Raw genomic sequence first — 13,656 nt, 5'->3', positions numbered from 1 at the left:
TCTGGAAACTGTCTCCTAATGGCTGACATACACAACACATGCAGGTAAGGGTCTAAATAATAGCTTTACTTTTGCCTGATACATGATAATAATCTGTACAATATTGTGATCTGAGCATAGTGTTATACATATCGTCGGCTAACGTGAATAAATCTATAAGCTAGTAACACTGTTCTCTCATCGAGACCCCTGCCCTGTTCTCCTCACACCACAGCTAAATGTGTCTCCTCTGACCATTGTTCAGTCTAATCCTGGCCTGTCTACTCTCTTGGCTTCATATTAGGCACATAATTATATGGCTGAGGTCCATCATACGAGTAAACATTTAGGCTAGAATTTCCTCAGCGTCCGATCTGTCATTGCGATCCATTGCTTTCCTATTGTTTACTTTGACCGCTCTGCCTCATGTTACGTCACTTCCGGTTTGGCGGTTTTCAAACGCGGAAGGAAAATTCTCTCACAAAAACGACTCCAGAAGCCTAAATAGCGTTTTATAAGTATATGTTCATATTTAAATATAGTTCCTACATTATTTTTCTATACATTGGCTCACTGGGTACTCTAACCTGCAACATAGCCTTTAAAAAAGATGACTTATACTTATTTAATTAGAATGCTGAGAATTACAGCTTTTAAAGCAATCCTTTTTTTTTTGGAGAAAGCAAGAATGTTTGGTTAGATTTAGTTTATACAGTGCATTATGGAGAGGATAACATGAAATTAAGAGCAAAAGTATACATTTTGAAAAGATATGTGCAACTCTAAAATCAAAGAATATTCCATAAAATAAAGGAATACATTAGATTAGCCTGTAACTAAATATCCTTCCCTCCCTTAATTCTAGTTATTTGTTATTTTATTTATTTACTTATTTAATATTTGATATTTAAATAATATAACTTTAATAACTTATTATGAATTATGTGTCATTATAAGAGTTTGATATAAATATCGTCCCCTTGGAATTATAAGGTTCTATCTGCGTTCTGAGCAGTTTTGAGATATTGAGCTTCAAAGTTTTTGCATTACATATAGGAAAATTTATATAGGGAACAAGTTTCTTTCATACATGAAAATAACAGGGACCCTAAATGTATTCTAAATATACAATATCAAAATCCTCTCAAATTTGTAAATGGGGATTTTTGGAATGGGTTAAATGCAGATAGAACCTTCTAATTCTAAAAAAAAACACTTTTCGCTTAGAATTATAAAGTTCTATCTGCCAAAACGTTATTTGAACATTAAATATAAAATTAATGTTGTAACTATGTCTCAACATGTGTTAGAAAGTAAAATGTTATCCTTTCTATGACACTTATTTCATATTTTTAGCACTTCCATGTATTTAGGACATTTCAAATTAAGCAAGGTATAGGTCTAAATATTTTGTCCAGTGCATATGTTAATTTTTGGTACCAATCTGAGCAGGACTTTATTCCACCTAAAGTGAGCCAGGTAAAATGGCTTTCTCTCTAGACATCAGTATGGCTGAAATAACATGCTAATGTTTATTGTTGTAATTAAGACCCCATAAATTAAATTGTTGACTATTTGACCTTTAAGGCTCAATATTGTAAACAATAAGACTTTAAAAACTGCAAGAAAACAGACATGCTTCAGGAAATTAATTCATAAAGTTTAATAATCATTGAAAAATGATTCACTGACCATATAATCACAAAAAAAATTCAGACTCAACATACATTACTATAATACTCTCTGTGACTAATTTTTTAAAACTCAGACTTATACAATCTAGGACTAATTTTTTAAAACTCAGACTTATACAATCTAGAACTCATTTTTTAAAACACAGACTTATACAATCTAGGACTCATTTTTTAAAACTCAGACTTATACAATCTAGGACTCATTTTTTAAAACACAGACTTATACAATCTAGAACTCATTTTTTAAAACTCAGACTTATACAATCTAGGACTCATTTTTTAAAACTCAGACTTATACAATCTAGGACTCATTTTTTAAAACTCAGACTTATACAATCTAGGACTCATTTTTTAAAACTCAGACTTATACAATCTAGAGCCCTATTCGCACGGGATTAGTATTATCTAGGGACCTCGTGTGATTTAGAAATTACCCCCGACATCTGAATTTCGTGTGGCGCATTCGCACGGGATAAGCGAAGCCTGTGATTCTACTCAAATTTACTGACTTTTCTCCCGGAACCCGGATATAAAAATTGTAGTTTATACCCATATTATATTTATATTTATATATCCGTTTTCAGTGGGCGACTAGATGGCTTTTTGCGTATGGTTGAGAGTCTGGTTAGATGGATAAAAAAAAAAAAACATCTCACCAGGGGCCTGTACCATGAAGCCGGTTTAGGTGGCTAGCCAGCTATGTTTCAGCTTAGTTTCCGCCAACCCTGGGTTTTAGGTACTATGAAAGTAGCTCGGCTTTAATCGGTGTTCGTTGCCATGGTATCTTACGCTGCACGGCTAACCTGCTCCGGGGCAGGTTAAGTTCTGGATTCGAGATCTCAGACTGAAGTTTGACCAATCAGCTGTGAGCAAAGAAACATATAGGTGACGTAACTAATTCCCAGTGTCTGTTGCAATGGCTTTACATTTTCTTCCAAATCCTGTGGACATCTCAGCGCAAATTGTTACGAGCACATCGTAGAGAAAGAGTTTTTAGCCGGACAAAATCCCCTTGCCTTTCCTGATAGTTTGTATGAAAGATACAGATTTTCTGCGGAAGGAATATCTTATCTTTGCGAACTTCTTGAGCCGCACATAAATAATTGAACACGTCGAATTCATTACTGTACCGCAAATGGTATTGTGTTGCGTTTTTTTGCAAGTGGTACATACTTGCACGATCGGGGTTTGTGGAACTATTCGCAAGGTGGTCCTCGCTCTGCATGAGTAATAGTTTCATTAATAATGTTCCCCGGACATATATCGACTATGTCCATAAAAGAGGGCTTTTATAAAATTGTGGGTAAGATATATTGATAGGGTGACATCACATGAACAATTATTTTATAAAAAAAAAAGAAGCTAATTTCACAAATGTACTACAGTACTACATGTTAAGAATTATTTTAAATTGCCTATGTTTTATTATTATTCGGTTAATCTTATGAATTCCCTAGAGTCATTGAAAAAATAGCCTGCACACATGTTGCAATCTCCACTTCTCTAGAACATTAGGCAGATTATGTTAATAGAAAGTCCTTTCACAGCCTTAATGTTCAGGTAGAGATGATGTGAACATGTGAAATTATTATTTTCTGTGAGATGAATCTTTAAATTAATAGTAACATTAACAGATATAACAAGGATCTACTTTCTGTGAGTCTGTGTTGTGTCAGCACTTTAAGGAAAGCAAGTTAAATTTGGTACAGTACAAAACACTGTTAATTTGCAACCTACACAATAACCATCATGATGACCCTCAGACAGGGCCACTTGACCACCCAGTGCAGATGTAGATGCAATCACCATACAATATTACACTTAATAAAAGCACATTGAAACTGCAGATAGGTCTCAAACTTTTTATTGGTTTTGTGGGATGGGGGGAGAAAGAGACAAGATGAAGTTGCATTAATAAATATTCATGCTAAAGTGTTACTTGGTTAAATAAGTTCACATACTGAGATCAGTTTAATCCAGCTGTTTGATCTCCAATTTATTTATTATTTAAACGTGGAGCCTCCTCAGCTCACAGTCAGGCTCCTTTAGTGTGCAGTCTCTATAGGCTCATTTAGTGTGCAGTCTAGCTCTAGGCTCCTTTTGTAAAGGGTCCTGACTGAGTCTGTTTCCACCTGAAACATAATTCCACCACAAACAAGTTTACAAGTTTACACCACGATCATTACAAGTTTTCTGGAGGCTAATCAACTCACAAAAAGTTCCTTGACAAACACCTGTAATTTATGTCAATGGTTTTAAATCCTTAACTTGTTCACATTTCTTCTGAAGCCTATTGAGGTAGAGGCTTCAGTTTCTGGGACAGGTTGTGAAAAATACTACAATAAAAGAGATGTGTAAGGGCCAGTCCCTGTTTTATGCCACACATTCAAATGTTTGCCTTAATAAAAAGCCCAGTACATTCACCTCAGCAACTGTCTCAGAACACAGACAGAGTGTCTTCATCATTTCCTCCACCCTAATAAATAAAAGTAGGGCAATATAAAGCATAACTGTTATAAAGCAGGTTATGTTTCTGGTGTTCTGTCTGCTGCACACTGACCTCTGTGTGGGAGACTGTGTGTGTGTGTGTGTGTGTGCTGGCTTCAACAGGGACACTGCATTTCCCTCTACTGCAGAACATACAGTCAGCCATATCTAAAACTTAAAATAGTAATGTATCACACACGTACCCAGTGTTACTTGCTTAGAGGAGCCAGCACCAGGGTCAGATTGTACAGCACCTGTAATCCCATCCATAATCGGCCGTCCCTTATTCCTATCAGAGCAACTCAGTGTATTCTGGAGGAGTGGCCCTCCACCGGTTTTCTGAATTTCACTCTTTTTTCTAGAACTAGAAGTGTTTGTGATCAAATGTTTACAAAAAATAATAAAAGGTTATGTGTAAATACTTACTACTTTGAATTATATTTTTATATTTTGTCTTTATCTGCTGCCAAGAACGTTTGGAGTTGCATCTAAAAATCAATGAATATTAATCTTTATTAGTAGCTATATACATGCACATTTTTATATATTATAAAAATATAGGCTATATTTCACACACACATACATTCATAGCCTACATATATAGCCTACATAATTTTACATTAATATAGAACGTAGCCTATTTGTTTAGCACATTAACGCAATCAGCAATCTTTCTCCAACAGTCTTCTCTTGCTTTGGCAGCAGAGACCGTATTGTTTCGAGCTTGTAATACATATTTAAATTAATCGTAATTCTGAATGATTATCTCTTGCTCCTCCGCGGAAAAAATGTATCGCTCTCGCTCTATCCATATCGAACGCGATTGGTTGTTCGGTGCCAACGTCACTTTGGTATGTGCACGCGCTCGTGGATTAATCATAACTTAAGATCAAAGCCTGAGTTGACAGAGAAAGTTGATGAGCTGCGTCATGGTACCAATAAAGCCTGATTGCATCGGTTTGGTTTTGTCAACTCAAAACTAATCCTTTAACTCCGAGTTTGTTCAGCTACCTTCATGGTACAGGCCCCAGGTTAAAATCTAATAGCTCAAGGTTTACGTTTGATTTATTTGTAACATTAAACTCGAATTATGATGTGAAACCCCCTTGCTTGATTGTGCATTATTTTTGATATGCTATTGTTTGGAAATGTCTTGTTGTTATAGGTCTTCGCATGATATATCATAAACAGAATGATATTACTTCACGCATGCTGTTATATGTCATCCATCTAATCATTCTTTTTGTCTTCGCTCTTCTGGTGGTTTTCAGCTTTTTCTTTTTTCTGCAAATTGTATATGATGTCGGTGTGCGATATGACCCAGTGCCCAATACACTGTCAAAACACTCCAACGCAGCTTCAATTATTCGCGAAAGATTAATAAAAAGGCGCAAAGGAAATAAATACCTTGAAAAAAAGATACAGCCCCGCCAAATCCTGGACAAATCAGAGATGCCGATTCGCACGGGACTAATATTATCACAGAACGTCGGTGTTCGGCAAAATATGGTAGGTCATTTGCGGGGGAATTATTACTTTACAATTTACAGACATGGCCGATTCGCACGGGATTAAGATCACAGACAACCTCCGCAATTATTACAAATGACTAGAGGTCCCTAGATAATACTAATCCCGTGCGAATAGGGCTTAAGACTCATTTTTTAAAACTCAGACTTATACAATCTAGGACTCATTTTTTAAAACTCAGACTTATACAATCTAGGACTCATTTTTTAAAACACAGACTTATACAATCTAGAACTCATTTTTTAAAACTCAGACTTATACAATCTAGGACTCATTTTTTAAAACTCAGACTTATACAATCTAGGACTCATTTTTTAAAACACAGATTTATACAATCTAGGACTCATTTTTTAAAACTCAGACTTATACAATCTAGGACTCATTTTTTGAAACTCAGACTTATACAATCTAGGACTCATTTTTTAAAACTCAGACTTATACAATCTAGGACTCATTTTTTAAAACTCAGACTTATACAATCTAGGACTCATTTTTTAAAACTCAGACTTACAATCTATGACTCATTTTTTAAAACTCAGACTTATACAATCTAGGACTCATTTTTTAAAACTCAGACTTATACAATCTAGGACTCATTTTTTAAAAGACAGACTTATAGTACTCTCTATCTACTAGTGGCATGAATTTAAACATGGACTTAACCCTTGTGCATTGTTCAAATTCCCATCCTTTCGTTATGTTCGTGGCTGAAAACAGCCACTACTTTAAACTGCTGTAAAAATTGATCAGATAAATATTTTTTTGCCATTTTTTTTGCATAAATCTATTAATCAACCTCAGTCCTGTTCAAAACTACTAAATGTTTTTTAAAAAATCAAGATTTTAACGCTTTAATTGCCAAATTCATAAATTATGTAACTGATTTGGGAGGGGAAAAAACACAAAATTACTTATTTTCAATATAAAATGTGATTGTGGACTGGATTTTTTTTTACCTTTTATCACAGTCTTGGACATGTCAAAGATTAGAAACAACATTGGTTTTGATGCATTGTTAGTTTTTGTGCAGCATCAGATTTTAACTTTTTCTCCCTCATTTACTGTTCGTGGCTGTTTTTGCCCCATTGACTTCCATTATAACCACATTTTTTGATTGCAAAGCCATGACACCATAAAATCATGTATTTTTGATTGTTGGTGGTTTTCCCTGTTGGGAAGAGGTAAAATTTTTAATTTTTACTGTTGATAACCAGGTGGCACAATTAACCCTTTATATAGGCCTGTGCAAAAAAAAGCTTAGTTTCTGGCTTTTACATGGAGTTATATGGAGTATAATAGCATAATAAAGTGTGTGTGTGTGTGTGTGTGTGTGTGTGTGTGTGTGTGTGTGTGTGTGTGTGTGTGAACTTGATGCGTCTGAGAAAATCAAAATATGCACCTCAGCTCTCAGAACTACATGGAGTAAACAAAAACAAAGTAAGTGTATTTATGCATCTGCCTTTTGATGGTGAGAAATGCAGACTAAACAAAAACTAAGCAAGTGGATTTGAACACTTGCATGCAAGCCTGCTGGTCATTTGATGGTGAGAAGAGCAGCAAGCAACATGAGAAAGGGCTTGACTTGTAGAGAAGTTTTAGAGATGATTCTGCAGCCTGACCCCTCCAGCGAGCTGCAGGATGTATTGTCTTCTCCCTCTGACACCACAGACTCAGGAGAGTCAGACCATTTTTTGGATGTGGCACCCTCATCATCCTCTCTAGCTTCCACTGAAGGCGAGGAGGATTCGGAAGATCCTGGGTCTGGGTGGATTGTGAGAAACGGTGAAGTTTGGTTTTCCACCAACGCGGAGACAACTCCCTTTCTTCAGCCTGCCAGAGGCGTGACTTCATGGACGACGCGCTATGCCATCGCAAGGGTCCAGAACATTGATTCTGTGTTCAATCTGTTTTTTTACGGGCGCCGCACAATGAGAAACTGGACCGGGGTGGACTCCACAGATCTCCGTGCCTACATGGGGCTACTGATTTTGGCCGGCGTCTACAGGTCCAGAGGGGAGTCCACACGTTGCCTGTGGGATGATCACAGTGGTCGTGCGATTTTTAGAGCCACCATGTCCCTCTCAAGATTCAAGAAATCACCAGAGCTCTGTGTTTTGGAGGTTGGTCATGCTGACAATGAGGTCAATCATCTCGTCGGCCCTGGAGTCACGCCTCTGGCAGGCTGAAGAAAGGAAGTTGTCTCCGCGTTGGTGGAAAACCACACTTCGCCGTTTCTCACAATCCACCCAGACCCAGGATCTTCCGAATCCCCCTCGCCTTCAGTGGAAGCTAGAGAGGATGATGAGGGTGCCACATCCAAATCAGGATCTGCCTCTCCTGAGTCTGTGGTGTCAGAGGGAGAAGACAATACATCCTGCAGCTCGCTGGACGGGTCCGGCTGCATGATCATCTCTAGAACTTCACTGCAAGTCAAGCCCTTTCTCATGTTGCTTGCTGCTCTTCTCACCATCAAATGACCAGCAGGCTTGCATGCAAGTGTTTAAATCCACTTGCTTAGTTTTTGTTTAGTCTGCATTTCTCACCATCAAAAGGCAGATGCATAAATACACTTACTTTGTTTTTGTTTACTCCATGTAGTTCTGAGAGCTGAGGTGCATATTTTGATTTTCTCAGACGCATCAAGGTGAGTTCTCTCTCACTCACACACACACACACACACACACACACACACACACACACACACACACACACACACACACACACACACACACACACACACACACACACACACACTTTATTATGCTATTATACTCCATATAACTCCATGTAAAAGCCAGAAACTAAGCTTTTTTTTGCACAGGCCTATCTAAAGGGTTAATGGTGCCACCTGGTTATCAACAGTAAAAATTTAAATTTTTACCTCTTCCCAACAGGGAAAACCACCAACAATCAAAAATGCATGATTTTATGGTGTCATGGCTTTGCAATCAAAAAATTTGGTTATAATGGAAGTCAATGGGGCAAAAACAGCCACGAACAGTAAATGAGGGAGAAAAAGTTAAAATCTGATGCTGCACAAAAACTAACAATGCATCAAAACCAATGTTGTTTCTAATCTTTGACATGTCCAAGACTGTGATAAAAGGTAAAAAAAAATCCAGTCCACAATCACATTTTATATTGAAAATAAGTAATTTTGTGTTTTTTCCCCTCCCAAATCAGTTACATAATTTATGAATTTGGCAATTAAAGAGTTAAAATCTTGATTTTTTTAAAAACATTTAGTAGTTTTGAACAGGACTGAGGTTGATTAATAGATTTATGCAAAAAAAATGGCAAAAAAATATTTATCTGATCAATTTTTACAGCAGTTTAAAGTAGTGGCTGTTTTCAGCCACGAACATAACGAAAGGGTAGTGAATTTGCCCAGAGTGTACTGTTGAGTTTTTGAAAATTTTCAAAGCATTTTCCTAAAATATGTGTAAAAATAAGCTTTGTCACCAAAAATCATTCCATTTGCTGAAACACGGAAAAAGTTATGGCCAAAATAAGACTCAAAAATACCCCATAGTGGCTGAAAACAGCCACAACAGCACATAAGATGTCACTCATCTTCGCCTCTGAGATGATGCTCTGTTTGGAGAGTACCCTTGGTTTGGGTAAGATGGATGTAGGTGCCAGGCTTCTCGTGTGTTTGCTTGGTCCTCTTATGTCTACTTTAACTCTTGGCTCTGCATGTGATTTTGTGTACTGAAGAGTATATGGACACTGATCAAACACAAGCTGTGACACTTCAAAAAATGGAACCTGTTTGTACTGAAACAGCTTGGAACATGCCTGAAAGTCATAGAAATCTATTCTCTTCATCTGTATGATTTCATATGGGTTGTTCCTGTTCACCTTCAGTAAAATGCGCAAGAAAGACAGTGGTGAATAGAATTCAGACGCTGCCATTGCCTTTTCAATATGGCTGTGCATATTGTCTACCTCCTGCACTGCGGAGTGACCTGGAGTAGAGTATTATGGCTGTGCATATTGTCTACCTCCTGCACTGCGGAGTGTTATCATTGTTATCTTTTTAATTTGAGGATGTCTTGTCAGGAAATCTGCCATAGCAAAGGCTATTATGGAATTTCTGTTCTGAGGCACACAACTATCACTCCATGTAATCATCTCAGTGGCATGTGGATGATCACGTACAACGCGCTCTAATATTTTCATTAGTGCACTTGCAACATCATTTCCTCCCCTACCTGACATTGCCTCTGTCCACAAAGCACAGTAGCCTTTTTTAGTCTGCGAACACAGTGAGCAGTAAGATCATACAAGTTAAGTTTCCGCTTGTAGAAAAAAGAGCTAATTTCGGCACGGGGACATGAAATAACATTCTGTAGGTCAAAACAGACTGTTAGAGTATCTTTATCCTCTCTGTCTTTTTGGCGCTCTTGGCGCATTGCAGTCTTGTCAGCTATATGCTTTGTTTGATGGTATTCATTACTTTGGCCTACCATGTTTTGCTTTACGGCAGTCTCATATGCTCCACACTGATCACACCGATCCTTTTTACGGGTGTGAAAGCTAAGGTTGAATTCTGTGTTGAATATAAATCGGTAATAAGATTCTTTCACAGGTGTATTTCCATTCTCGTTGCATTTAAGTCTGTAAAGATCATACATCCTTGAAATATTGAGTACCGATTCAAGGTACTGTCTTTCTGTGCTGGCACGACAGTAATGTGACTCAACAACAGGAAATGAACTGATGTGTGCCTTTACCTGCTCTTTCTGATTTTCATCTATGCATTTTTTTGCATGCTTTGCCCCTTGCATCTGATTTTGGCATGCTAGTCGTCTGATTTTTCTTCATGTGTGTATTATACACAGGTTTCTGGCTGATGGCAAGTGTGCCCAGATAAAACTGCTTACAGACTCTCACCTTTTCACCCTCTACGTTTAGATAGTACTTAAATGAGTAGGTACGCTTTCTGTGTGGTTCATCACAGGTTTGTCTTTCTTTTTCTGTGCAGTCTGTAGTCATGGCTATAAAGTCATATTTCCTGTTTTGACTCAACTGGTAGTACTGTGTAAAGCATTTCTCCCTTTCAGCTGGGGTTACTTTCTTTGCACATTTGTATTTACATGACATACTACAGTTCTTCAAAGTTCTCACTTGTTTGGCAGAAGCCTTTTTATTTGCAGAGTTGACATGTTCCTTGCCCTCCTGATAAAGTTTCTTGCGGGTACATGCTTTCCATGTTGAAGGATTTGAAACACATCTCCTGTTTCTTCTTTTCTGAGTAGCCCCCAGCTCTCTAATTTGTAAACTGGTAGGTGCAGTCACTGGCTCGGTCACTGGCTCTACTGGTGCGGTCACTGGCTCGGTCACTGGCTCTACTGGTGCGGTCACTGGCTCGGTCACTGGCTCCACTGGTGCGGTCACTGGCTCTACTGGTGCGGTCACTGGCTCGGTCACTGGCTCCACTGGTGCGGTCACTGGCTCGGTCACTGGCTCTACTGGTGCGGTCACTGGCTCGGTCACTGGCTCCACTGGTGCGGTCACTGGCTCGGTCACTGGCTCTACTGGTGCGGTCACTGGCTCGGTCACTGGCTCCACTGGTGCGGTCACTGGCTCGGTCACTGGCTCTACTGGTGCGGTCACTGGCTCGGTCACTGGCTCCACTGGTGCGGTCACTGGCTCGGTCACTGGCTCCACTGGTGCGGTCACTGGCTCGGTCACTGGCTCCACTGGTGCGGTCACTGGCTCCACTGGTGCGGTCACTGGCTCCACTGGCTCGGTCACTGGCTCCACTGGTTTGCCTGGTAAGACCCTAGGCCCTGCTGCATCTACCTTGACACCTGCCTGGAGAAAAAAATACATTTGAAAAAATATAGATTTAAACATAATATTTAAATACACAATGTAAAAAATAGGCATCCAATAAATTCAGAAAAGTTTCTTATTATTAGCTCACTGACATTACCTCTGTAGCTCAAAACTAACCAATTCTGACTGACTGATTCTTACCTTTCCTCTCTCTGTTGTTCTCTGTCTTGGTGTTACTGGACTGCTTGTTTCTCCCTCTGTCTCTAAAAGTCTGATTTTGCATTCCTTTACAACATTAACCCTTGCCTCTTCTGCCTAGAGCCCTGCACGGGCCTCAAATCTAGGCCCTAGCCCGGCCCTGGCCCGGCCCGTGTCCGACAGCTCATCATAATTATCAGCCCGAGGCCGTTTTTTTTTTTTTTTTTTTTTATACACAGCTGTAGCCTGGCCTAGGGCAAACTAGCTATTTGCAGCCATTAAAATAGGTCCGTTTTGTTAGTTATGTTTCTTTTCATTTCTTTATTAAGTTAATTTAGACAAATGTTCGGTTTCTTTTAGTTTTTTTATTGACGACCAAGCAGCCGACAGCGAGTTAAACATGTTTGATCCATTTAGCCTCTCAAATCAACACTTTACTTGGCTAAAATAAAATCCATAAAACACCTTAAGCATATCACACATAGATAGTTTAAACGTTTATTATAATTTTTTTAAAGCTGAGGCAAACTGCTCTGCTGCTCACAGTCGCAACAGCGCTCGCAAACGAAATGAGCTATAGCCTACAATCAAAACAAATCAAATAAATGGCATTAAATTAAAAACAAACATGCAGATTATCTTACCTCAAAAATCAAATCTTCACTACAGAACATGGCCATTCTTATTTCCAATAGTTTCCAACAGACTTATGAAAATAAAGTCGTTTTCAAACAAAAACCAACAAGACAGCCCCTTAACATGGCTAAGAACAGTCTCACAGAGCATCGGGAAGAAGAATCACATCAGCCACAGTGGAAGGTTTTAATCTAGTCGTACTTTTTTCTTGAACTATTCCAGCTGCGCTGAAGTCACGCTCGCTATACTTCTGCTGCTGGCGGAGACACTAAACAGCGAGCTGGTCGCGCAAATCTTGGGTCGTGCCGCCGGGAAACCTGTGTGCGTGCGTGTGTGTGTGCGCGAGCGCGAGCAGACTGTCATGTGTCAGTCATATATCAGTGTGATAGGTTTAAAACGTCTTTCTATGTTTGTTTTTCCATCGTCAACTTCTCATATTTAATTTTAATACATGTCTGAAATAGGCTATAAAAAGAAGGATAAGCCTAAAACAGGCCCGAGGCCCGGCCCGCGTGTGAACTATGACGTGAAAATTGGCCCGAAGCCCGGCCCTAGGGGCGTAAATAAGTCGGGGCCCGTCGGGCTCGGGCTGAAATGCAGGGCTCTACTTCTGCCTCAGTTTCTCTCCCATTCTCTGATGATGCCTTTTTCATATTTTCTTTGCCTGGTGCTCTCTTTCTCGTTCTCCTGCTGTTGTTTTTAGCATTATTTTTCCCCCTCCTGGATGTCAGGTTCATTACAAAAATAGACATAAAAAAAGCATGGTATACCATTGAGTAGCTACAGGCTAACAGTTACAATCATTCTGAAATCATTTTAATACTGAGGTAAAGTTAACTGCTTTAACGATCTTTCACATGTTCACATTTTCACATAACGATCATAACTTACTGTAACCGCACTATTTTGAGTAGGATAGGTTCGTTTGTTTTTTCTGTATTTATTGTATTTATTTTTTTTTATCTTAGTGCTTGCCTCTTAATATCAGGAACTATGAAGCTAGCGCTGCTGGCTAGTGTGGTGTCTAACTATGAAAACAATATCCTCAGCAAGACCTAAAACAAAAGAAAAAAAATACTGAACTTGCCTGGAATTCGGGCTGCTGTCCTTAACAAGATCTTCAATAAAATTGTCGATCTTGAGGTTTCTTAAAAACTTCGCGTTGCGTGCCATAATCCTCACAGATATTGTGCGATATGCGATCTTTCCTGTCTTCAAGGAAAAAGCCGGCGACACGACATATAAAGTTGATCCTGATTGGTCCTCTTCTGTGCATTCGAAGTGCTGATTGGCTCACGCAGATAGAACCTTATAGAGCCAAGTTAGAGTTCGACTTTGTAGATAGAAC

The 13,656-nt window shown here is 38.9% G+C and overlaps 1 protein-coding gene across 1 annotated transcript; it reads right to left on the bottom strand.

Moving 5' to 3' along the window:
• Window positions 1-8,921: 8,921 nt before the first annotated feature.
• On the bottom strand, window positions 8,922-13,061 carry LOC307002795 (uncharacterized protein). The gene is made up of 2 exons (XM_079620718.1): window positions 12,317-13,061; window positions 8,922-11,510 (listed from the first exon to the last, which is right to left on the bottom strand). Exons 1-2 carry the CDS (start codon window positions 12,350-12,352, stop codon window positions 10,443-10,445), a joined length of 1,104 nt encoding a protein of 367 aa, XP_079476844.1. The 5' UTR covers window positions 12,353-13,061; the 3' UTR covers window positions 8,922-10,442.
• Window positions 13,062-13,656: the final 595 nt, after the last annotated feature.

Source organism: Phoxinus phoxinus (genome assembly GCF_949152265.1).
Source record: "Phoxinus phoxinus genome assembly, chromosome: 8".
NCBI classification, from domain to species: Eukaryota; Metazoa; Chordata; class Actinopteri; order Cypriniformes; family Leuciscidae; genus Phoxinus; species Phoxinus phoxinus.
The sequence above is the reverse complement of the archived record's forward strand: the minus strand, read 5'-3'. Positions and strand labels throughout refer to the sequence as shown.